General features: G+C 47.0%; 1 protein-coding gene and 1 long non-coding RNA gene across 5 annotated transcripts in view; one reads left to right on the top strand and one right to left on the bottom strand.

The window, feature by feature from the left end:
- Positions 1 to 50: 50 nt before the first annotated feature.
- On the bottom strand, positions 51 to 4,414 carry LOC140530266 (uncharacterized). Its single transcript, XR_011975883.1, has 4 exons — positions 3,624 to 4,414; positions 3,108 to 3,291; positions 2,351 to 2,411; positions 51 to 2,041 (listed from the first exon to the last, which is right to left on the bottom strand). It is a non-coding gene; the product is annotated as an uncharacterized lncRNA (long non-coding RNA).
- A 43-nt stretch (positions 4,415 to 4,457) lies between these two features.
- The window catches only part of DOCK7 (dedicator of cytokinesis 7), a 157,125-nt gene continuing 136,516 nt past the window's right edge, over positions 4,458 to 25,066 (top strand). For 3 of the 4 annotated variants that reach the window (XM_072649711.1, XM_072649710.1, XM_072649709.1), the window contains exon 1: positions 4,458 to 4,615. In XM_072649711.1, the coding sequence (XP_072505812.1) occupies positions 4,578 to 4,615 (38 nt within the window). In that variant the 5' untranslated portion in view covers positions 4,458 to 4,577. The remainder of the gene's footprint in view (positions 4,616 to 25,066) is intronic. The other variant, XM_072649712.1, reaches the window with a different exon arrangement.

Raw genomic sequence — 25,066 nt, 5'->3', positions numbered from 1 at the left:
TGTTTTGTCTCTTGTCCTTTTCATTACAGTCAAAGAGCAGCAGGAAGAGGATTCCTTTCCCTTCTGTTCTGGGGCCAAAGTAGAATTAATCCACACAATGGAACATTTATTTAGGGCCTATCACAGGGATACAAAAACCCAAATGAATAACAACCCAGTCCCTGCCTTCAAGGAGCTTGCCATTTACTGTCTGAAATGCCCTTTGCCCTCCCTCAGCCCTTTTTAACTGCTTAGATAGGAACTAAATTATTACAAATTCTACCTCCTCTCATGCCTAACAGAGAAGAGGATTTTCAGTCAGGTGTAGGTCTGGCTGGAGGGCCCCGAGGTCTCTTCTAGCCCTGAGGTTTCATGTTTTCTGTATTTTCAAATCATCTTGTATTGTCTTGGCTACGATGTGAATTTGGTTTGACAACCTACAGAACTCATCCATCAGCGACTATATCTTGGACAGACACTGCAAATGGACAATGATTTGGGACTGTAATTGAAATTTATTTCTCTCTCTGCTGCATTTTCCCAGTAGAAGCTGAGGCTATTGAGTTTTTGTATTCCTCAAACCATCTTCAATATGTCTACTTGCTTAATGTTTGCCAAATGTTATGGAATGGAATTCTGGGATCCATCAGTTCCCCTTCAATGTTTTTCATCCACCTTTTCCAGCAAAACAGACTCTCAGCAGGCTGGTTTCCAACAAATTAATTTTAAAGCTCTAGGGAACTTTAGAAATGTTAGGTTCCTTATAAAATCCTCTCTTCCAACTGTTCTCCTGAACAGATAAGGAGTTAGAGAAACTGAGTTCAAATCTTGGCTCTGTTACTTATTATTTGACCTAATCTCTCTGGGCTTCCTGGGTTTCCTCCTCTTCAAAAGGAAAGAGGTTGGACCAGATGGTTCCTAAGCCCCTCTTTCTTGGAGCCTCGTTTTTCTCAGATACCTTCAACTTCTGTCTGCACCCCTTTTCTGAGATCTTTTCCTCATACTTGGAATGCACTGAGAGGGTTGTAGTTTCCAGGAATGAGGAGGTGACCCAGTCCTACAGTTCTCTGACCTCATCTAGAATATTACAGGCAGGACTGATACCATGGTTTAAGAAAAACATTGATAAGCTGCAGGGCAACAAAGATGGCATAGGGCTATCAGTCCAGGACATTTGAAGATCAGTTGAAAAAATTGGCAAGTTTTACCTGGACAAAAGAAGATTGAGGGGAGAAGGAAACGCATAATATCCATATTTGAAGGGCTGTCACATGGAGGAGGATGGCTTAGATTTGTTCTATCTGTCTCCAGAGGGAAGAACCAGGAGCTATGAGCAGAAGGTGCAAATAAGCATTTTTGAGGCTCACTGTGGGGAGCCACTTCGTAATCATCAGACCTGGTTCAAAAGTGGAATGGGCCACTTTGGGAAGTCCTTGGTTTCTCTTCCTTGGAAATCTTCAAGAAGAAGCTGGACAACCATTTTTTTCCCATTTTATTTTTTAAAATCCAAATTTATTTTTAGGTCTTTCCCTTTCTCCTCCCTCCCAATGAGAAAGCAAGAAAACAATACTGTTACAAACATGCATATTTAGGCAAAACAAATTCCCTCATTGGCCACAAGCAAAAAATCAAAAAATTTTGATGTGTGGGCTGAGTCCACAAGTTCCCTGTCTGGAGGTGAGTGACATGTTTCATCATGAGTCTTCTGAGTTGTTGATAGGAGTTACTAAGTCTTTCAAAGCTGATTGTCTTCATAAGGTTGTCCTTGGATAACTATTGTATCCTGTATTAGCAGGGGTATGCAGCCTGGTAACAAAGCACTTTTACTGGCTAGCCTCCATCGATGCCAAAAGACCAGGAAGGAGGGTCTGTTATACCTAGGTGGATCTATTCTGATTGGCCTGAAAAGGACACCATTTGGACCTTCCCTGGTAACCCTGATTCGTGGACATTTTAATGAAGAAGTAAGCTAAGAGAGTTCTCAGCTCCATCCTCTTACTCCATCTTTGGGTTGAGAGGAGCAAGGACACCCCCTGGGGAGGGCCTCAGCTCACATTGGCTGCTGGGTTAAACAGAAAAGCTTTGCGTTACCTGGAGAGCTTAGAGCTTGGTTGAACATAAAGATGCTAAAGTTACCCACTGCATCCCCAGCCATCGCCAGTCACCCTGACTTTTGCCTTACCACTGGACATCTCTGGAAGGGAGAGTGACTGATGACTCTGTGTAGCTGTGCCTCATGTCAATTCAAACACAGAGTCAAGATATCACCCTGGGATATAATTGGTCCTCTCTGAACAACTACAACAACAGAGGCTAGGGGTCTGGCCCAGCTAATTAATAAGCAGATGCCTCGGGGGTTGGGGGTAATTACCTTATTCTATTAAGCCCTTTAGAAAGGCTGCCAGACTTTCAGAGATTGGAGTCAGGATCACCTAGAAATAAAGGTAATAAATACAACCCAACATGAATTTTCCTCCCTCTCCTCATTCTGCACACTTTGCCCTGCATCACTTCCTACCAAGCTTTCCCAGGTTTCTCTGAGACTTTCCTCCTCCATTTCTTGTTGGACAATAGTATTCCTTCACACTCATAGACCAGAATCTGCTCAGCCATTTCCCTATTGATGGACACCCCTCCAGTTTCCAGTTCTTTGCCATCCCCAAAAGGGCTGCTATTAATATTTTTGTACATGGCAGTCCTTTTCCTCTTCAGTTAAGCTTTTTATGGTATAGATCTAGCTGCATTATTGCCTGGTTCAAAGGGTATGCACAGTTTAGTGACTTTTTGGCTGTAGTTCTGAATTGCTTCTGTCAATCACTTGTGAGGTAGATCAGACTAGGGGCTTCTGTGTCTGGTCAGTGAGGGCCCTTGTGACTCTCAAATTCTATGATTCTGTGACCTTCAGTCCATAAGCCTTAGACTAGCTGTCTAGATTCAAGACACGTGCTTACTTTTAAGCAGTCTAAGTCTTCATAAAAGTAAAAAACAAAACGTAAAAAGAAGAGTTTCCACAGTGTTCTAAGTGTAGTGCTAGGGAGAGATCTGTATTTAAGCATGCAAAGTCCCAACAGCCCATGCTAGCTTTCAGATTTACAAGGGAACAGTCACAGGGCAGATACAGAACTTACATATTCAAACAGGTAAAGGTTCTCAGAAAGAAACTGGTCGGACTCGTAAGGAAACACACCGGAAAAGGCAGCCCAGTTACAGTCTTCCATGGACACTTTTCTGGGCTTCAGGTTGGATTTGTAGCCTCCTACCAAACTCTCCACGTTGGCTTACTTCTGTATCCCTTCCCTGCCCTGGGGAATCCTGCAAAAGGGTGTGTGTTGCTATTGCCCCGAGCCAAGCAAGGCTTGATAAACCAAGCAACCCCACGAACTTCCTCCAGCCCCAAAGCCCCCAGAGGCTCCATTAACCTGTTTGGTTAGCCAGTCATAACTTTCACTTCTAGAACTAACCAAAGAGGTTTTCCTTCTCATAAAGAGACCACAGAGTGTAGACCTGGGGTTCTTAACCTGAGGTCTGTGAACTTTTTAAGTCATTTCGATAACTGTATTTCGGCATAATTGACTCCTTTGTAATCTCAACATACTTTTTAAAAAATTGACTTAAAAGCTGACTCTGGGAAGGGGGAACGGTACCTGGCACGGGAGCCGGATAAAGTGTGGTGGCCAAGTGGGAGGCGTTGAGGGGGGTGCCCTGCGCCCCTTCTTAGAGGGAGGGTCCACCCTGCCCCCTCGCCAGTCAGAGGAGAGGAGGGGCCGCTGGCTGAGGGGTCAGTTTCAGCTGGTCGGGTCTTTCCGAGGTGATTTCCTAAGACCCTAAGGAGGGAGAGGGGGGTCCGGGGAGGTTCTGGATAGCGCTTCTCTGCGGCAGACCGGTTTAATTCCGTTTTGTACCGGCCAGCCCTCCGCCCTTCTTTCCCCTTTCTGGGGTTTCCTGCAGCCGGGCATCGCTCCGGGGTGCGGCAGGTTTTTGGCCGGAGTTTCAGCGTGCTTCTGGACAGTCACTTGTCAGGTGGATCAGACTTCCCGGTCAATTTAATTCAATCCAATTAATCCATCAGCGAACATTAAGCACTCGGTGGCAGGGGTCCCCAGGGTCTGGGGGGTCACCGTAGAGACACGTTTACCCAGAGCACCGAGTGGTGCCGCAGGCAGAGCGCCCCGCATCGATCACTGGATCGCCCAGGACAGGTCATCTCCCTGCCTTCCCTCGTGCCTCAGGTTACCTCTCTGCGAGGCGGGGGCAGACCTGGGAAGCGCTCTGCCCCACGTGCCCGCTGGCTCGGGGAGGGGGTGTGACCGCGGTCCCCCCGCACCAGAATCTCGGGGAGGGCAGCGCCCCTCCTTCGAAGCCACACGATACCTTCCTAGAGGGGGCTTCGCTCTCGGAGGCCTGGGAACGCCCCAGCGGCTCCGCCCTCGGGCCCGGGCGGGGGGGAGGAGGGAGTGGGGCCGCGCGCCTGCGCAGAGGGAGGGGGCGGGGCGATCGGCGGCGCGCTGTGGAGGCGCGCGCCCGGCGGGGCGGGGGCGCGCAGTCCCAGTCCCAGTCCCAGTCCTAGTCCCAGTCGGCCGGGCCCGGGCGCCGCAGCCATGGCGGAGCGCCGAGCCTTCGCGCAGAAGATCAGCAGGTAAAGCGAGCGCGAGCCGGGGCGGGAGCGGCACGAGGCGGGGGCCCGGACGGGGGGGAAGCACCGCGCGGGGGGGGTCTCGGGCTGGGCGGGGCGGGGGGCCACCGTCGCCGAGCGGGAGAGGCCGTTCGGGGGGGGAGGGGGCTGTCGGACCGACGGACGCGCGGACGGACGGATGGAGAGGGGTGGGCGCGCGGGGAGAGCTCGCGGCCCCGCCCCCGGGAGCCCCCCGCCCCTCCCCTTCCATTCTCTCTCTCTCCATCCTCCTCCTCCCCTCCTCCTTCTCTCCCATTCTTCCTGCTCGCCCCCTCCCCCAAAGGGGCGGGGCCCCAGGCTCGGCGGGAGGGGTTCAGCGCCCCGAAGGGGGAGCTGGGGGTGACCCCCTCCCCCAGCAGACCTCGAGGCGGCTCTGGGCTGGGCGCCCCTGACCGCAATGTGGATACTTTGTTACCAGCGGCGTCTGCCTCGTTTGGCCGAGCTACAGGGGACAGGCGGCATCCCTGGAGGGAGCCCTGACTCCTGGGAGACCCCAGCCCCTGCCCGCGCCCCTGGGCACACCTGCTGGGGGGTCTGCCTGCCCCAGAACTCCCCACTGGGGTTTATCCTCCATTCAGGGGCCCCAGTGACTGTCCCGAAGCCTAGGTCTGACCGTGTCACCCCTCAGAGTAACCCCATTGCCTTCAGAATCAAACCCCAAATCCTCCTTTGGGCATTCGGTGCCCTTCCTCCCCTGGGCCCCTCCTGCCTTTCCAGTCTCCCCGATTCAGGAACAGCGATCTTCTGGCCATTCCTCAAACCGAGGACTCCATCTCCCGACTCTGGACATTTTCTCCGGCAGTGCCCCCTGCCAGGAATGCTCTCCTTTTCTCCTCTTCACTACCTGGCTTCCTCCGAGTCCCAGCTAAAATCCTCCTTCCACAGGAAACCTTTCCAGCCCCTCTTGTTTCTAGTGCCTTCCCTCCGTTAATTATCTCCCATTGATCTGCCTGCTCTGTAGCTGTTTGTGATTGGTGCTTTGTTTGTTGTCTTGGGGTTAGAAGGGAAACTCCTTGAGGGCAGGGACCTTCTCTGGCCGGTTTTTGGATCCCCAGGGCTTAGCTGGGTGCCTGGCACATAGTAGGTGCTTAATGAATGCTAGTTAAGTGATTGAGACCTTCACCTACTTTCTAGTGAGCTCTTACATGGCTGGGGGGTGGGGGGTGGGGAGGTGATGGAAAGGCATCTAACTGGCCTTTGAGATGAGGGGATGCTCGAGTGGTGGAGGGGGTCTGGAGGGAGGGGCCATTGAGAAGAGTGCCATGCAGAGGGAGACAGGCTGGATAGGCCACGTGTGGGGACTTCTCCCAGGAGTTACCCATGGTCAGTAGCTTGCTTGTGGTGGTACAACTGGCCAGTGTCTGAGGCAGGCCCAGTCAGAGTTTACCAACTCTCCGCTCCACATTGAGTGGAGTGGACCTGCCCTGGAACCCCATGAAGGCAGGTGAGTAGAGTGGGTTGTGTGGGACTGGGAATAGGTTTGGGGGGAGGGGTGCAGTGTGTGTGAGTCACTGGATCAGTGTTCTGGACGTAGGGTTCCTGCTTTTTCCTCTTAGGTATTTTATTGATGGATGAGAAGGGAAGGGAATGCTTACTGTGTGCTGGGATCTTTTCACAAATGTTGACTCATTTGATCCTTGTGATGGTGATTAAAAACCCAGGCAGACAAAGGTGAAGTGACTTGCCCAGGATTACTTCAGTCACTGTCTGAGGCAGGATTTGAACTCAGGTTTTCCAGGCTCAGTACTCTACCCACATGTCACCAGCTGCCTAAGCACAGAGCCTGCCTCAGGTGGGCCTGGAGTGCTGCCCCCTCTTTCCCCTATGTCCCTTGGCACCCCTTCTTCACGTGCAGAGGCCACATTCTCTAAGCAGCTCCTCCTTATCTCATCTCTCTTTCACCTTAAGCCTTTTCCTCTTCTGCCTCTTCTAGCTTGGTTCCCACCTCCTGTTGTCCTCTGGCCAGCTGTGGTCACCTTCCCACTCGTGTCCCCATTGCCCCTTCTAGGCGCCAGCTTGACCACTGTTGATCAGCGGCGCCCCCTGCTCTGAGGATGATTCAGTCCAAATCTGTATCAGCCAAGCTTCTGGGGGCCAGTTCCTTCTGCCCTGGGGCAGTGTCCTTTTTCTGGGAGGTCAGTAGCTAGCTCCATCTTTCTCTCTGCCTCATGCCCACTGTCCTGCTGGGAGATTTCAGCCCCTTGCCCTGTCATCCATCGTTTCTTTGATCACTCTCACCAACCTTGTCTTTCTCTCTTTTTCACATACCGTTGAGTGGAGCAGATCACAAACCATGCTGACAGTTCCACCACAGCTTGTTACATATTCTCCAGCAATCATTTCTGCCATCCCCACAGTGGCCTTTCTAACCCTTGGCACCCTCTCTGACCCCCCCTACTCCAGGCCCTTGCCTCTGACTTCCCTGAAAACATTGAGGTTCTTTGCCCCACTCGCCATCTCACATTCCTACAACATGCCCCACAGTACCCCCTGTCTCACACCCTTCCCCTTGCCCAGTGACCCCTGCTGCCAGGCCTCTTCTCCAGCTGACTGCCTCCTCCATCCTCAGCCTCTCACTAATCTCGTTTCTCCCTCCCCACTGGTGCTCTCCTGCTGCCTACAGACCCTCCCACATCTCCCCAGACCTTCAGAGACCCTCACCCGAGCCTGCCTTCCCTGTTCCCTGCCATCCTGCCTCTTTGCTCTTGGCAGAGCAGTGTACGGACAGTCCTCTCACCCTCCTCTGAGTGCTTCCTTCTCTGCCCTGTGGCCTTAGCCTTGCTCTGAAGCTGTCTCTCCAGGCACTAACAATTTCTTCATTGCCAGATCTAGTGGCAGTTCTCCACCGGAGAAGCAAATGGCAAAGAAAACCCATACAGGGTCACAAAGAGCCCGAACTGACTGAACGTCCAAACAACAAAAATGGCCTTTTCTCCTTCCTCCCCATCCTTGCCCACAGCAGCCTTTAAATGGCTGATGTTGATCCTTTTTGGGTTTCCATGATACTGTTCTCTCCTGGTTCTCTTTCTACCTCTGTGACTGCCCTATCTCTGTCTCTTTTGCTGAACCTTCTTCCAGATCATGACTACCACATGTAGATGTTTCCCAAGAGTCTGTCCTGGGCCCTTCTCTCCCACATTTACTGGAGGGTCTTGGCCCTGAGGTCTGTGAACTTATTTTAATTTTTTAAAGATATTTTGATTACTATATTTTGATATAATTTGTTTCTTTTCTATACTAAGTATTTAAGTGTTCAGTATTTTCTTATTTATTTTAATATTAAGTATTTTATTTGTAAAACTAAAATTTTGTGCATTTTAGAGCAAGACTCCTGGGGCTGAGAGGTAGTGTGTCTAGGACACAAAAAAAGGTTAAGAACCTGTACTCTATTTGATCTTGTTTGGGGATCCCATCAGCGTGCGTGAGTTCAGTTATTGTTCAGTTGTGTCTGACTCTTTGTGACCCCATGGACCATAGCACACCAGGCTCTTCTGTCCTCCACTGTCTCTCCACGTCCAAGCTCACGCTCATTGCTTCCAAGACACTATCCATCTCATCCTCTGCCATGCCCTTCTCCTTTTACTTTTAATCTTTCCCAGCATCAGGGGCTTTTCCAATGAGTTCTGTCTTCTCTTTATGTAACCAAACTATTTCAGATTCAGTTTTAGTATTTGTCCTTCCAGTGAAGAGTCTGAATTAATTATCAACTGATTTGATCTCCTTGCTGTCCATGGCACTCTCAAAAGTCTTCTCCAGCCCCACAGCTCAAAAATGTTGATTCTGCGGTGCTCAGCTTTCCCTACATTCCAGCTCTCACAACCATGCATTACTACTGGAAAAACCAAAGCCTTGACTATATGGACCTTTGTCATCAAGGTAATGTCTTTACTTTTTAGTCTGCTGTCCAGATTTGTCATAGCTTTCCTTCCAAGGAGCAGATGTCTTATAGTTTCATGGGTGCAATTGCCATCTGCACTAATCTTTGAGCCCAAGAATATAAAATCTGACACGGCTTCCATTTTTTCTCCCTCTGTTTGCCAGGAAGTGATGGGATCTGTTGCCAAGATCTTAGTTTTTTTTCATGTTAAGCAGCAAGTTAGCCTTTACATTGTCCTCTTTCACCCTCATTAAAAGTCTTTTAATTCTTTTTCACTTTCTGCCATAAGAGGCATTATTTGCATATCTAATTCCAGCTTTTGATCAGTCCAGCTGTGTATTTTGCATGATGTACTATGCATGTAAGTTAAGTAAATAAGGTGAGAATATACAGCCTTGTCATACTCCCTCCCCAATCTGAAACCATTCAGTTGTCCCATGCTCTCATCTAACTGCTGCTTCTTGGCCCACATACGGTTCCTTAGGAGACAAGTAAGATGATCTGATACTCCTATCTCTTTGAGGACTTGACGTATTTTGTCATGATCCACACAGTCAAAGACTTTAGTGTAGTCAGTGAAGCAGAAGTAGATGTTTCCCTGGAACTCCCTTACTTTCTCTATAATCCAACAAATGTTGGCAATTTGGTCTCTCGTTCTTCTTCCTCTTCAAAAACCAGTCTGTTCTTCTGGTAATTCTCAGTTCACATATTGCCAAAGCCTCACTCGCAGAATCTTAAGTAGAACTTAAGTGTGAAATGAGCACAGTTGTTCAGTAATCTAACATTTCTTGCATTGCCTTCTGTAGGATTGGGCTGCAAAACTGATGTTTTCCGGGCCAAACAAATGTGCTGGCATATTGAGTGCATCACTTTAACAGCATCATCTTTTAGGATTTTAAAGAGCTCAGCTGGAATTCCATCACTTCTGCTAGCCTTATTTTTTGCAGTGCTTCCAAAGGGCCACTTGACTTCGTTCTCTAGGATGTGTGTCTCTAGATCAGTAATCACACTGTCGTGGTTATGGGGTGAGGTTAAGATCTTTATTGTATAGTTCTTGTGTGTGTTCTTAGCGCTTTTTCCTGATCTCTTCAGCTTCTGTTGAGTCCTTGTTATTTTTGTCTTTTATCCTGCCCAGTTTTGCATGAAACATTCTTTTGATATTCCTTAATTTGCTTGAAGAGATCTCATCTTTCCCATTCTGTTGTTGTCTTTGATTTCTTTGCCTTGCTCACTTAAGAAAACCTTCTAACATCTTGATATTCTCTGGAATTCTGTGTTCAGTTATGCCCTCTATGAGAAGGATTCTCAGATCTGTTCGTCCAGCCCTGACCTCTTTTCTAAGCTCCTGTCTGATATCACCAGTTACCTTTTGGACATCTTCAATGATCAATTCAGCTGTGGACTGATACCTCGGACATAGACACCTCAGACTCAACATTTCCCAGACAGAACTTGTTAGCTTTCCCCTGTTAGCTTTCCCCTGGACTCTCCTTTTGTTACCTTCCTGTTGCTGTGGAAGGACCACCATCTTTCTGATCACCAGGCCTCATCGTCAAGGTGCCATCCTGGACTTGCTCTCTCTTACCCCCCATACCCATTCTCTTCACAAGACTTGTATCTCCCTTCACAACATCCCTTTTCCATATCACCTTCTTGTCCCTCACAGAGCTGCCCTTGGGGGCCGGTCCTCCTCACCTTGTGCCTCTAGATTCTTTCCCCCCTCAGCTTTGCAATGATCTTCTAGAGCCCAGCTCTGACCATATCACCTCCTACTCAGTCAACTCCACTGACTCCCCATTGCCTCCAGGATTAGAAGACCACCAAAAGCCCTTCCTGTCTTTATAGTCTTTGTACATTGTATCCCCTGTGTTCCCTGCCTTTGACCTGTTCCTCAGAGGTCACTCTCTGTCTGCTCACTAACATGCTCTCCTTCTGCACCAGTCTCAACTTGAACATCTGCAGAGGTGGACGACATCCCTGTAGATCAGATAATTGGAGATTTAGAGCTAATTTCATTCAAATCCATTTTACAGAATAGGAAACTGAGGCCCAGGGTCCCACAGTGCTCACCAGGCCCTCTGCCAAGCCTGTGCATCTTCCTAGCTTCCCAGATTTGCCTTCCTTGTATTGGGTGTATTTTGTCTACCCTTCTCTCTGGTGCGGCTGTAAAATTTCTACATGCAGCCGACTCTTGACCAGTCAGAGGTGTAGGCCCTCTGGGCGTGACTGAGCCTATCCCCCAGTTCTTCCCCTTCCACAGTGAGTGGTCATGAGTAGTCTTTCTGGCTGGGAAGCTCCTGGGGAAAGAGACTCGCTAAAGAAGCTTGTTCCCTTTTGTGACAGAGGGCATGTTTCCAGGAGAACTCAATCAGGCTCGACCCTCAGGTTCTCCCGTGTTCCTTCATCAGGCAGGGCCTAGCAGATATCTAGCACCTAACTGTTTGTAAAGAGTTTAATAAATATGACCTGATTTGACCCTCACAACCACCCTCTGAGGTAGGTGTTAGTATTATACCCATTTTACGGATGTGGAAACTGAAGCAGATAGAGGTTAAGTGACTTGTCCAGGGGCACATAGCTAGTCAGATCTTCCTGACTCCAGATCTGGCCTTCTATCCACTGTGCCACTTAAAATTTAACTTTGGAATTTTACAGACATGGAAACTGAGACCTGGAGAGAGGTTATGGAAATGAGAAGGAGTGACTTTGAAAGAGGCACAATCTGTGGTACTTAGTCAGAGGAAAGGAAACTCTGAAGGTCCAATGGCCAGAAGTAGCGTGAATAAAAACAATCCCTTTTCACGGAGGCCGGCTGGCACCCATGGCTCTTTCGAGGGCCTTTCTGTTTCTCTCGTCCCAGCTTCCTTCTCTCCTACTCCTTCATTTGTAGCTTCTCTTTTAACTTGTGTTAGGCTTTGACCTTTTCATTTGCAAATCACACTTTTTCTTTAAACTTTGTGTTTTGAAGATAAAATCTAAATTCCTTATTTTTTCCCTCTTTTTCCTGTGTGCATTTGGGTGTTGTGATAGCTATAACTACAGACTGTTGCTGTGGCTTGTATGTTTTCTCCTAGGATTGCTAAGTCTCATTTCTGGCCAGAAAACCAAAACAAAACTGTTTAATGGTTTTTTTTTTAGCATAGATTTGTGATGCCATTACATGAACATTCACAGGAAAAATAAAGCTCACTTAAACATTTAAAACTCCTAAGTAAATTGTTCTTTCAGTAATGTTTTGCTAAGCATTGTAAAGTAGAACATGGAAAGATGCAAAAGAAACAAGACATTATCTATTAATTTATGTTTATAATTTGTAATTGAACAGAGGTAGGTTAAGATATCTACACTGGGACATGTAAGACATTGTATAAAGACAACATAGATACAGTTCATTTAGGTATGTAAGACTATAAGAGACATATTAAGGCACTTTGGGAATGTATGAAGTAACGGATCTGGGTCAGGTTTGAGGAAAGAAGGATTTTAGGTGGGAGTGAGTCAGAGGGAACTTTGAGATGGCCACTGGTCTTAGTGTGGTGAAGAGAAGGGGACAGAATGGTTGTGGGAGTGCTGGCATTTTGGAAGGGTAGAGGCTTTGCAGGAAGCCAGTGATTCATGGATACAGATTATATAAGGCCCTCCCGGAGTGAGGAAGCTCCTCCAGTCTCCCAAGCAGGTTGGCACCTTCTCTGCTCCCAGGCTCATGCCTGGAGGAGTCCTAGACACGATAGAGTAAGGAGGAGGGTGAAAGATGAGGGCTGAAGTCTTTGAGTCTGTTAAGAGGTATCTAGGAGAGTCAGGAGACATCCCCATCCCCATCTGATGGTGCTGAGTGGCCCCTCAAGGTTTGCAAAGTGCTTACAAATACTATCTTGTGTGATCCTCACAACGCTCTGGGAGATAACTGTTAACACCCTCATTTAACATAGAAGGCCACTGAGGCACATGTTAAATGGCTCGCCTCAGGTCACCCAGCTAGTGGGCATGGCCGCAGCTTTGCTAGGATCCCAGCTTATGACCTTGTCTGTGGCTGCATCTTCTGCACATCGGGGGCAAGTCCCCTAACATTCCTGAGCATCAGTTTGTTAGCCTGAAAGAAAAGGAGACTGACATTTGTACTGTGAATCTGATGATGAAGTGTGTGTAAAGGACTGTGCTGGTGGGAGCTGTCTGGTGAAAAGGGCTGGGTCAGTAAGTGGGGGAATATAAAGGCCCTTCCCTCTATTTGGTCACCCAGTTCAAAGACAGAATCCCCTGGTGGGCAGTCTCTCACAGTCTGTTCCTGGGCCTTCTGACCTGGCCAGGAGCTTAAGCCCTCTGCCGTCTGACTCACCCTCCCTTTCCCTCCATTTTTGTGGTTACTGCCCTTCGTGCACTGTTCCAGCTATACGAGCCCCCGGGGGATCTGGGCATTCCAGTGCCCCCTCTGCCTGCCTGGTTTTCCTAGTTTTCCTCTGTTTTTTGCCCTCTCTGCACCTGGAGCTTGAGGCTCCTCTCATAGTCAGCCTGTGGGGCCCTTTTCCAGTCTTGCCTCCTGCCTCAAACCAGCTGGTGCTTCCTTAAGTGCGCATAGTTTATGTCTTCCTGGTAGAATGGGAGCTTTTTGTGGACCACCGGACCATATTTGTTTTGGCTTTGCGACCATAGTGCGCTGTACACAGTAGGTACTTAATAGATGTTTGTGGAATTGAATAGACACAGTTTTATGGTATTTTTGACTCAAAATTTTAAAAATTCTATTTTAAATTTGACCTCTTGTGTTAAAGAAGGGGAGAGATGTGGCATGTGTTACATTCAGCCCATGTGAGTGCAGCCTGTTCATTAGTGGTATGACCTGGTTGGCCCAGCTCAGTCCTTTGTTGCTGTTTAGAGAAGCTGGTGATTTCCATTCCCTGTTTCATCTGGGAAATGGGACTTTTCCCCTCCTCTTACTAAATGTTTCTCAGTGGCTGTCAGGATTTGCGATGTGACTTAAGATCAATTTGGGAGCCAGATTTTTCTCCAAACTTAGGAAGTTTGGCTTTTTACTAACATCTTTAGTTAATATATGAAGATTTTGCTGTTAGTTCACAGACATTTATTAATTGCTTACTGTGTGCCAGGTACTGTGTGCTGGAGTTACCCCAACCCTGGCCTCCAGGCACTCCATTTCTCAAGTGGAGTCACCACATGCAAATAATCAGGCACGACTTGATAGAGGGGGCCTTGGAAAGGTTCTCTCTCTCTAAGGGAAGGGCCCAGGTCAGGCCTTGATTTGGGGCCTTGTCCTCTCTACTCCTTCTTAGACTGCAACCTGGCCAAACCCCTCTGTGTAGAAGGTGAGCCCTCTGTTCCCATGATTTTTTAGCCATCCAAGAGTAGTGGTTGGTTATTTGAGAATCTGGTCTCAGACCGGCTCATGACTCTGAGACTTGGGCTCATGTTGCAAAATAGTTTCATGTTGGATATTTTCAACTTTGGCCCCATCAAATTAGTTTTTTTAGCTTTTCTTTTCTCCTATAACATTTTTCAAAGGACAGTACTTAGTCTAGACTTGGTCTTATTTCCTAAAACCCTTATTTCTTTCCTGCTCATTCCTTTTTAGTAGATAGTCTCACCTCCGATGTTGAAAATGTTACAATTTTTGTGAGCTCCTTTAAAGTCTCCAGCTTTCACTGTACATTTTGCTGGTTGTGCCAGCTTTGTCATCATTTTCTTTAGTGTCAGAGGAACAGATTGTCTTGGCCAATGCTGAAGTCTGCACCATCCTGTGCATCTTGTCCTTTCCCGCTTTCTCCAGACCTTAGGCCATCTCATAGTTACCCTTTCTAGTTCTAACATTTGTAATATTTTTCTTTTCTATGGACTTTTTCCTTTAGACCTTTAAATTTGTTTAGGTTTTTCCGATCACTAAAATAACTTGCCCTTTCTAGTGATCATCTGGTCATTTTCCTTCCTTCCTTCCTTCCTTCCTTCCTTCCTTCCTTCCTTCCTTCCTTCCTTCCTTCCTTCCTCCCTCCCTCCCTCCCTTCCTTCCTTCCTTCCTTCCTCCCTTCCTCCCTCCCTTCCTTCCTTCCTTCCTTCCTTCCTTCCTTCCTTCCTTCCTTCCTTCCTTCCTTCCTTCCTTCCTTCCTTCCTTCCTTCCTTCCTTCCTTCTTCCTTCCTCTCCTCCTTCCTTTCTGTCCCTCCTTTCCCGCACAGCTCTCTCCTCACACAGCCCTGTGTCATGTGGCCGCTCTTCCCGCATCGATGGTGGAACTTGCTCTCTTGGAGGCTGGCAGTGATCTCGGGTTTTGTCCCCAATTTTTAAGCATTTTTATTTAAAGTTCTGAGCTCCAAATTGTATCCTTTCCTCCCTTCCTCTCAGCCCTCTCCTGTCCCGGGGATGATGAGTAGTCAGATTTGGGTTACACACGTGCAACTCTGTAACACGTCTCTGTGTTAGCTGTTCTGTACAAGATAAGTAAGAAACAAAATTAGAGTGAAAAGTAGCCTGCTACAGTCTGTATTCAGTCAACATCAGTCTTTCTCTGGAGGTGGACGGGCTGCTTCATCATGAGTCCTTTGGGATTGTTTCGGGTCATGGTGTTGCTCAGAAGAGCTGTCATTCAGTATTGCTGCACCATGGACGACATTCTCCTGGTTCTGTTCACTTCACTAGGCATGGCTTCATGTAAGTCTTCCCAGACTTTTCTGCTATCATCCTGCTTGTTTTTTCTTATAGTGCAATTATATTCCATTACAATCATATACCACAGCTTATTTAGCCATTCCCCAACTGATGGGCATCTCTTTGTTTTCTGATTCTTAGCCACCATAAAAAAAAGCTGCTATAAATATTTTTGTACAAATAGGTCCTTTTCCCTTTTTGGGGGATGTCTTTGGGTTATAGACCGAGCAGTGGTATTGTTACATCAACTATGTGCCTTTGGGCCTAGTTCCAAATTGTTCTCCAGAATGGTCGGATCAGCTGACAACTCTACCAATAGTGCATTAGTGTCCTAGTTTTCCCACATCCCCTCTGACATTTTTTTTTGGTCATCTTAGCCAATCTGATAGGTGTGAGGTGGTTCCTCAGAATTGTTTTAATTTGCATTTCTCTGATCAGTAGTAATTTAGAGCATTTTTTTTTGTATGACTGTAGATAACTTTGGTTTCTTTGTCTGAGAACTGCTTATTCATATCCTTTGACCATTTATCTTGGGGAATGACTTGTATTTTTAAAAAGTTGACTCAGGTCATTCCCCAATTGATAAATGGTCAAAGGATATGAACAGGCAATTTTCAGAGGAAGAAATTAAAGCTATCTATAATCATATGAAAAAATGCTCTAAATCACTATTGGTTAGAGAGATGCAAATCAAAACAACTCTGAGGTACCACATCACACCTATAAGATTGGCAAACATGACAGAACAAGAAAATGATAAATTCTGGAGAGGATGTGGGAGAGTTGGAACACTAATTCATTGTTGGTGGAGCTGCGAGCTCATCCAACCATTCTGGAGAGCAATTTGGAACTATGCCCAAAGGGCTACAAAAATGTGCATACCCTTTGACCCAGCAATATCGCTACTAGGACTATATCCCCAAGAGATCATAAAAATGGGAAAGGGTCCCACATGTACAAAAATATTTATAGCAGCACTCTATGTAGTTGCCAAAAACTGGAAGTCAAGGGGATGTCCATCAATTGGGGAATGGCTGAATAAATTATGGTATATGAATGTAATGGAGTACTATTGTGCCATAAGAAATGATGAACAAGAAGACTTCAGAGAGGCCTGGAAGGACTTATATGACCTGATGCTGAGTGAAAGGAGCAGAGCCAGGAGAACTTTATGCACAGCAACGACCACAGTGTGTGAGAGTTTTTTCTGGTAGACTTAGATTTTTGTAATAACGCAAGAACTTCTTACAAAAAAAAAAAAATCCCAATGGTGGATCTCAAGGCAAAATGCCTTCCACACTCAGAGAGAGAAATATGGAAGTCACTCACATAATGTAGCAGATCATGTTTGTGTATGTGTATGTGTTTGTGTATCATGTTCTGATTTGTTATACGATTTTTTTCATTTATCTTAGTCTGACTACATAGCATGACTATAGTGAAAATATACTCAATAGGAAAGTATATGTAGAATCTATACAGAATTGTATGCAGTCGTGGGGAGGGAGGGGGGTAGTGGGGGGTAGGTAGGGGGGGATAAAATCGCAATTGTATGGCAGTGATTGTTAAACATTAAAAAAAAAAAAAACTTCTATCTAAAAAAAAAAAAGTTGACTCAGTTCTCTATATATTTGATAAATGAGACCTTTATCAGAGATTGTTGCAAAAATTCCCCCCACCCCCAAGTTTTCTGCTTCCCTTATAATTTTGGCTGCATTGGTTTCATTTGTGCAAAAACTTTCACATTTTATATAATTAAAATGATCTATTTTATATCTTCTTTGGTCTTAAATCCCTTATCCATCAATCTGACAGATAAACTATTCCCTGCTCTCTTCATTTGCTTATATTACCACCCTTTATATGTAACTCATGTATCTATTTTGACCTTAACTTGCTGTATGTGTGAGATGTTGGTCTGTACCTAGTTTCTGCCATACTGTTTTCCAGTTTTCCCAGCAGTTTTTGTCAAATAATGAGTTTTTGTTCCAAAAGCTTGGATCTTTGGGTTTAGAATATACTACATTACTATGGTCATTTACTGTAATGTAATTTGTACCTAATCTATTCCACTGATCCACCACTCTAGGCAGTGATCTTTTTGCAAGATAAATCAATGCTTTCCAAGATCTGTGGCTCCTTGGTCTTCATACAGCCTTCTACCCTGTTGGGCAGCCCCTTCTGACCATTTGCCATTCCCATGCCTTTCTCTGATCTTGTCTGTAGTGCCACACTTGTGCCTGTCTCCAGTCTGCACTGCTTCCAAAGACTCTGCCTACAGTTCTCTGTATATTCTGCTTTAGCTCGTTTGTTCTCTGAGTACACAAACCCCTGCAGCTTCAGCTGTCTCTACAAATAGCTTCAGAATGTGTAAGAGGCAGGCTCGGGTCTCTGTGTCTCTTCCGGGGATAGCATCTCTGATTTTTCTTCCTCACTCCAAAAGTGCCCCAGCGCCTCCCTTCTGTGATTGATGCTTGCCATGTCTGCCTACTTCCCTCCTTCCCCTGGTTGGCTGGTTGGTGGCTATTCAGCCAGAGCGTGCTTTCCGGATGAAGAGCGATGAAGACAAGTGAAGGAGGTCACGGGGATCACTTCTAGGAGTGTGTCTACGTCTTTGTTTTGCTACTTGGACCTCTGATGTGGAGTCTAGCCTCTGGGGCCCCCTGCTTGGGGAAGCTCAGTTGTTGTTATCCCACTGGGTACGTCTGCAACTTGACTGGGCATTGAGGCAGCTGACAGGAAGCCTTCCCTAATCCCCTCTCATTCTAGGACCTTCCCACTTTTGCTTATTCCTACTTTATCCTGGACCACCAGGCAAACACATGGTGGCCAGAAGAAACGATACAAGGACACTCAGGGTCTCTCTCAAGAACTTTGGATTTGACTGTGCAACATGGGAGACACTTGTACAGGACCGCTCAGCATGGTGTGCCCACGTAAGAAAAGGTGCTGTGCTCTTTGAGCAAAGCAGGATTGAGACAGCACAAAGTAAATGTAGGATGTGCAAATTTAGAATATCCACCCCAAATATTCACATGGACTATCTGTGCCCAACCTGTGGTAGAGCATTCTGAGCTCGTATTGGTCTGATCAGCCACAGTCAGACACACTGAAACTTCACTTTATCATGGTGATGTCATTTTGGTCCTCTTTGAAGATGAAGGACAACACCCAACTTTATCCTGAATCTAGCATTTCTGCCCACGTCTGTTTGCATTTCTCTCCCTCTTTGAGAATAAAGATTGTCTTTTGCCTTGTTTTGTATCCCTAGTGCTTAGCACAGGGCTAGGCACATAGTAGGCCCTTAACAAATGTTTCTGGGCTGTCTGACTGAATCCAGCTCTCATTCAGCTAGCCCATGCCCTTCATCCTGATCAGGTCAACAGACATTGTTGAGGACTGTTCTGGTCTAGGCCCTCTGCTAATGCTGGGAATGTAGAGACAAGAGTCAAAGTCTTTGCCTGTGAAGAGCGCCATGTTCTTTTGGGGAGATACAATGTGTCCGTATAGAGCACATATGAAATAAAGACCTGCTAAGTTTGGGGGAGCCTCTGGGTAGGAAGGCATCATGTGAAAGGTGACTCTTGAGGTGAGCATTAATGGAAGCTGGATTCTGAGCTGCGGGAGCAGCACGAAAGCCAGCCTGGCTGGGCCACAGCGGCTGGGTGGGGGCGTGATGGATGATGGAAGATGTGGCTGAAATGCCAAGGAGACAAGATGGTATTTGATTCTAGAGATACCAGGAGTGTATTCCCCTGGAGTTTGAGGGGGAGAGTGATGTGGCTTTCCCTAGTTAAAGAGAGCCATGGTTGGTTGTGTGGACGGTGAATCAGGATAGAGAAGGACGAGGCTGGGAAACCAGTGGGGAGGACAGTCATAGGCTAGCTGCTGCTGCTGTTATGATGATGACAGCTATTCTGGGCTCTTGGTTCTGGGGAGGAGTGATGATGCCAGCAAGGCAGCTCTGAGAAGAGAGACAAGGACTGGGCTGTGCTGGGTCTCCTAGGTGTGAAATGACCGTGCTCAGCAGTGGGACTTCCACAGGTACTTTGCCAGTTTGCACACTTATCTTGGGTGACTATGGCACAGTTATCCTGGTCTTGAGTCTTTGCATTTGTCTCTTTAATTTGTTGCCATGAGCCGCTCCGCACTGCAGCTTGTCCCCTGCCCAAAGAGAGGCCTGGCCATGTGACCCCCCACCCCTACCCTCTCCACTCCAGTGGCCCTCTTCACCTCCAGGGTCCAGTATCCCTCCTCTGTTTGTGTTCAGAGCCCTTCATGACCTCCCTGTCCCCCTCCCAGGCTTTACCTCCCAGCCCTCTTGTCCTTTACAGTCTGGTTCATTGGCTGTGCCTCACACAAGACCCTCTTCCTGAATGGGCATCTTCTCTGGTGCCATGCCTGCTGTGCCCACCATGTCTGGACCCCCGCTTCCTCCTCACCTCTGCCTCTGGGCCTCTTTCACTTCTTTCAGTTCTCTGCTAAAACCCTACCTTCTATAGGAAGCCTTTCCCCCACCCCTCTTAATTCTAGCCTTTCCTTTTGGGATTGTTTCCCGTTTATCCGTCTGTAGCTTGTTGGTACATTGTTTGCCTGTAGATGATGAGCTTCTTGTCCTTCTCCTTCCTTTATATCCCCAGGGCCTAGCACACAGTAGGCACTTACTAGATATGTAATGACTGACTGACATGTGGAGATTGATATATTTGAAGCTGAGTACCTGTATGTATAAATTGGACTTTGTCCAAAGAATGACTGAACGAAGCGCCATTTCCACGTGCTTGCTGGGTGCTGGGGATGGTTCTAAGGTAGTGGGGATTCAGGTACGAGAGACAGCCCTCGCCCACCAAGTGCTTCACCTGACCTTTTTTCTGCATTGCCCCATTGGCAGTCTAGTGGTGCCTGAAGACCCCTGTTCACAATCTTGGATCGCAGACTAGCTCAATTGTGTGGAAGTGCGGTCATCAAAACATTTTATAAAAAAGGTGAAGAGGGACCAAAAGGACAGGACGTAGTCACTGTATTGTTGACTGACTTCAGCTGAGTGGGAAAGGAAGGATAATCACAGAAAACAGTAATTTTGTGGAATCCTTAAAATAGAGAAAGCCAAGCACGTGTTCTCGGAAGTTAGCTCTTCCTCTTCTGTTCTGATGGCCCTTCTTTTCTCACTTGGACCCAGCCTTGGGCTCACATTATACATTGGGCTACTCCCAAGGGCCGGGAAAGGCACAGTAAACCCATCAGCATTTTTCTAGTTCTCTTGGTTTCTGAATGTGGGCCATACTGGAACATAACACTACTCACACTTTAACATGCCTCCTCTGTCATCTGCTCCTTGCATGTGAGTAAGTGGAACCTTGGCTTTATTTTTTTCCACTTTTAAAACAGCTGTGACTTTTGCTTTATGCCGTGAGCATCTGACATCAGCTTCAATTATGAAGCACTTTTAAGGTTTCCCCATCTTTTTACAGATGGCATCTTATTTGATCCTCTCTTGTAACATAGAAAAAGTACGAAACATAAACTGTTTTCAAATCTTGCTTTATTTAGTATGGGTGAGGAGTGGGATTTAGCAAAAATTTCGTTTCAAATTCTGGAACTGAATATTTTAAGAGTGGAATTTTTTAGCCCGATTTTTTTTCAGATACCAATGACAAATACCTCTAGCATGTCAGATTGTAAAATTTTAAGCTCTCTCATTACTTGGCTATTTAGTTTTAAAAAATTATTTACTGTGTGCAGTGGAGCAGGGCTCAGTAATATCATTTTCAAGATAAAAAAATTCACGGAAGAGAGTTAGACGATGTTTAATATCACACTGTTAACAAGGCCTTTGATGCCTCTTGTGATACTCCCCGTTCACCAAACCATCACTTTGTATGTTGGCCAATGGCAGTGTCCCCAAGATCCAGGATGCATCCTTGAGACCACATCAGCATGGACCATGTTATTAGTGATCAGGATCCGTGAGGCTGCATTGGGGCTCCTGTAATTGTCCGGGAATCAAAGGCCTTTCTTTGCTCATTCAGTCTTCAGTGGAGCTGCTGCTAGTTGCATGCTTTTTTTTTCAGGTTAAAAGTATCCCCACAAAAGCATACAGATGCCCACACAAAAGCTGGCCAAGAGGAGGCATGGATGGCGTCACTGATGCTCCATCAGCGGTTTCTTTGGAGTCACGGGATGCAGGGATTTTAGCATTTTCGGTGAAACTCCAACCACATGACTTAGCCTGAGTTTTAGAATAGGTGATGATACAGGAGAGTGAGGGAATGCTTCTGTTTTACAGGACTTTCCTGATCTTAAATTCTGATTTGGGAAGCTGTCCCCTAGAAATAAATATTCATGGGCAACAAACTCAGGCCTTAGAATCTATTCCTACGTCTTTGTTTCTGTATTGTAAAATCTGTTCATTTGTGAGTTTCTCAGTGAATGAAGATTTTTAGAAAAGTCGCTGAATTTGGAGGCTAAGACAACCGTCTTTCACTTAGTTTTTCTTTCTTGGCTGATTCCTGTCTGGAAGCTTCAGATTTCTTTCTCTGCTTACCCTGACCTGATTTTTCAAAGGCAGAGGGATTGGAAGCTAGCTCTTTGTCCGTCCTTGGCAGCCTCGGCATCAGAGGCAGCCTTTCCATGGGAGGGAAGCGTCCTCCATCATGGGGAGGCTGCCCGGGCTGTTTGGAAAGGAGCATCTGTAAGTGTTTGTGGTGGGGGAGGAAAGAAAAAGGGTTCCGAGAAGGCCCAAGAGTGAAGATGGAGGCAGGGAGTGGCTCTTTTCCAGGACGCTGGCTAGGTAATAATTTCATTGCCTGATTACGAAATTGGTGCAGGCTTAGAGGAGGATCTGTGTCTGTGTCTAAGTAATAATAACTTGTATTTAGAAAGCCCTTTACGGCTTTCCATGTATGACCTCATTTGAGTCTCAGTACAGCTTCTTAATTTAACAAGCATTGATGATTTATCTTTTTTATGTTGTAAATAGACAAAAAGGGCTGACTGATGAGATGACCTGAGATCTAGTACCATGTCTGTGCAGTACCAAGTGGCTAGCACTCGATCATAGTGACATGGCTGCCTCCTTGGGCTCGTCACTGCAGAGTTCTGTTAACACCAGGACACAGAGTGGCCCTGGGAAAGAGTCCGAGAACGGAGGGTGAAGGCTGCCGCTGCTCTGATGACTTGTGTCACCTTGGGAGCACCCACCTGTGCCAGGTGCTTCCTAGGTGCTGGGGATGCTGATACAAGAAAGAAGGCCTCCCTGTCTTCAGGAGACATGTACAGATCATGGATAAGGGACTATTGCCCCCCCACCCCCATTTAGAGTCTTAGTAAGGGGAACCCGATTCAAATATAATGGGGAAATATTTAACAAAATCAATCAAAACACAGTAGGACATAGATACTATTAATATGTGGTTTTCTGTGGTCATGCACTTCCAGAGAAAGAAGCTATGGAGGTGGAAGGCAGATTAAAGCATCATTTTTTTACTTTCTTTTTTCCTCCTTTTTTGCGGCATGGCTAACATGGCAGTGTGCTTTGCATATGTCACATGTATTTCACATGTATAATTGCGATCACTTTTTTGCCTTCACAATGGGTAGGAGAGGGTTGGGAGGGAAGAAGAGAATTCAGAACTCAAAATTTAAAAAAAGTTACAAATGAATAATAATTTTTCAAAGATAATAGTTTTAGAAAATAAAATGTGGTTTTTCTAAGCCGGTATGGCCCACAGGGATCCTTTTGTACAGTTGAGTGGCCCTCTCTCTAGCTGAGTTTGTTGCCATTGCGCAGGGGCTGAGAGTTTGGTGACACTTGTGGCTTGTACCGCTAGCACGTGTCGGAGATGGTCTTGACTCTGAAGCCAGCATTCTAGCCCCATGTCATGCTGACCTTCACATCTATAACGCACACAACATACATGCTTAAATAGAAGAGGCTTTTTGAGGGAGTCACCAGCAGTTGTGGAGATGTGGAAAGGCCTCACGTAGAAGGTGACGCTTGAGCTGGATCTCCTAGGAAATGGAGGCTGCCTTGGGAATGGCCTGTGCAGAGGCATGGAGGCTGGAGATGCTTCATTGAGTGTGATGGGATCAGAAGTGACGTCCAATCAAGTGAGCTGGCATGGGAGGGCCTTTGGCCCTGCTGTGGCAGAGGTCACCTCCTGCTCCGATGACTGCCAGTGGGTGCTCACAAGCCAGACTTGGCCAGTGCATCAGCGTGTTTTCAGAAGGCTTCTCATGGGGAGAGAGAGAAGTGGGAGTGACACGATGCCAAGAAACATTGGTTTACTGCTTAAAAGAAGAAAATGTTCAGAAGGGAAGATGAAAGAGCAGTTTTATTTGACTACTTTGTTAGACTTAAGCCGTCTGCAGCATGAATGCGCTCTCACTTATACAGTCCTCTTACTTAGTCTTTGAGTATCGAAGTGCTAGTTTTTGTTGGTAAATTTATAATAGAAAAATAAACCCTCACCCAGCAGGTGACTTGTTATCTGCTCATTTGGATGTAAGACCTTATTGGGTGTTGTGGGCAAGGACAGAGGCAGCTGTTACATTGTAACTCAAGTTTATAGCAATGTATTATATTGTAACTCATGTTTATAATGATGCTGTTTCAGAGGGGTTGAAGAATAACACAGTGCTTTAATATTTAGGAAGCACTTCCTTAAAGAGCTGATTCTCTGCCTCCCACTGCTTGGTCCCTTATTCCTGTTTCCTCCAGCTCCTCCCCTCCTCCCGTGTCTTTTCTCAGTGCCCTCTGGAATGCCTGTCCCCTAAGTCACAGACTTCCTCCCTCCTTCCATTTTCTGAATCTGACTGAGCCTTGGCTCCCTCCTGATGACCCAGCTGCCCTGGATGCCCTTTGCAGGCCAGCTGCACTTTCACTCATTCCCTGGAGTCACTGGTCAAGGTGGGGGAGCAGGGATCCTCCCTGCTCCCTGCCAGGGTCTCCCTTTACTGCGAACACCTAGTGACTTCTCTCTGCCTTGCAGGGTCCTTCCATCCACACTTGCCACCCAATCTGAATTCTGGTAGCTGTTGTCTACCCGCCTCCTGTTTGAATGTGAGCTTGGTAGTGGTTAACAGTCTTTCTTTGGTCCCCCTGCCTGGGGCCATGAGCATACCAGTGTTCATTCCTCAGGCACCAGAACTGTGGTTCTCAGATGGCTCATTTCAGATGCCCTGCACTCTCACCCTATCTCAGTCATATACAAGATGGCCATAGGCCCCCTCATGGGCTCCACTTTCACAAAAACTCCCTCAGATGATCATGAGCTATTAGTAACCCTCTTCCTCCACATCATGACCTCAGATCCCTTCACCTCCTTTCCCCATTCTGAGCCCCAAGGGAACCACGTCAACTCTGCCCTCCCTTGGAGGCTTGGAACTCCTGTGCCCCCCAGACAGTATGTGCCCCCTGTACTGTTCCCATCTAGCCATGGCTCAGCCTTGGATTCTCCAGGAGTTACTGTCACTTCCACACATGCACTGCTCAGCAAAGATGGAGAAAACCACACGGCTATCGTGGCTGGGGCCACTGCAAATTGCCATTACCCAGATCCTGCTGGGCACCCCTCTACAGCCCTGTTATCTCCTCCCTCTCCAGCTCCCCATGGTGGCTCTTCCAGAGCTTTTCATCCCTCCCTGAGCTTCCCAAGGCATCTCTTCCCTCCAGCCTCTCAGCAGAGAACCTGGCCTCATCTGTCACAGAAAAGATGGTGACTACTCCCTGAGCTGCCTCCCTTCCCCTCGTCCTCATCTGCCATCCTCCACCTGCCCTCTGCTGCTCTCCACTTACTTCCTCTCCCTCCCTGCCTGACTCTGAGTCTGGCTTCAGATCTCCTCATTCTGCCCAGACCGCCCTCCCTTGTCTGCCAAAGATGGTAGCCGT

This window comes from Notamacropus eugenii, chromosome 2 (genome assembly GCF_028372415.1).
Source record: "Notamacropus eugenii isolate mMacEug1 chromosome 2, mMacEug1.pri_v2, whole genome shotgun sequence".
Lineage (NCBI taxonomy): Eukaryota > Metazoa > Chordata > Mammalia > Diprotodontia > Macropodidae > Notamacropus > Notamacropus eugenii.
This window is presented reverse-complemented; position numbering and strand designations above follow the sequence as displayed.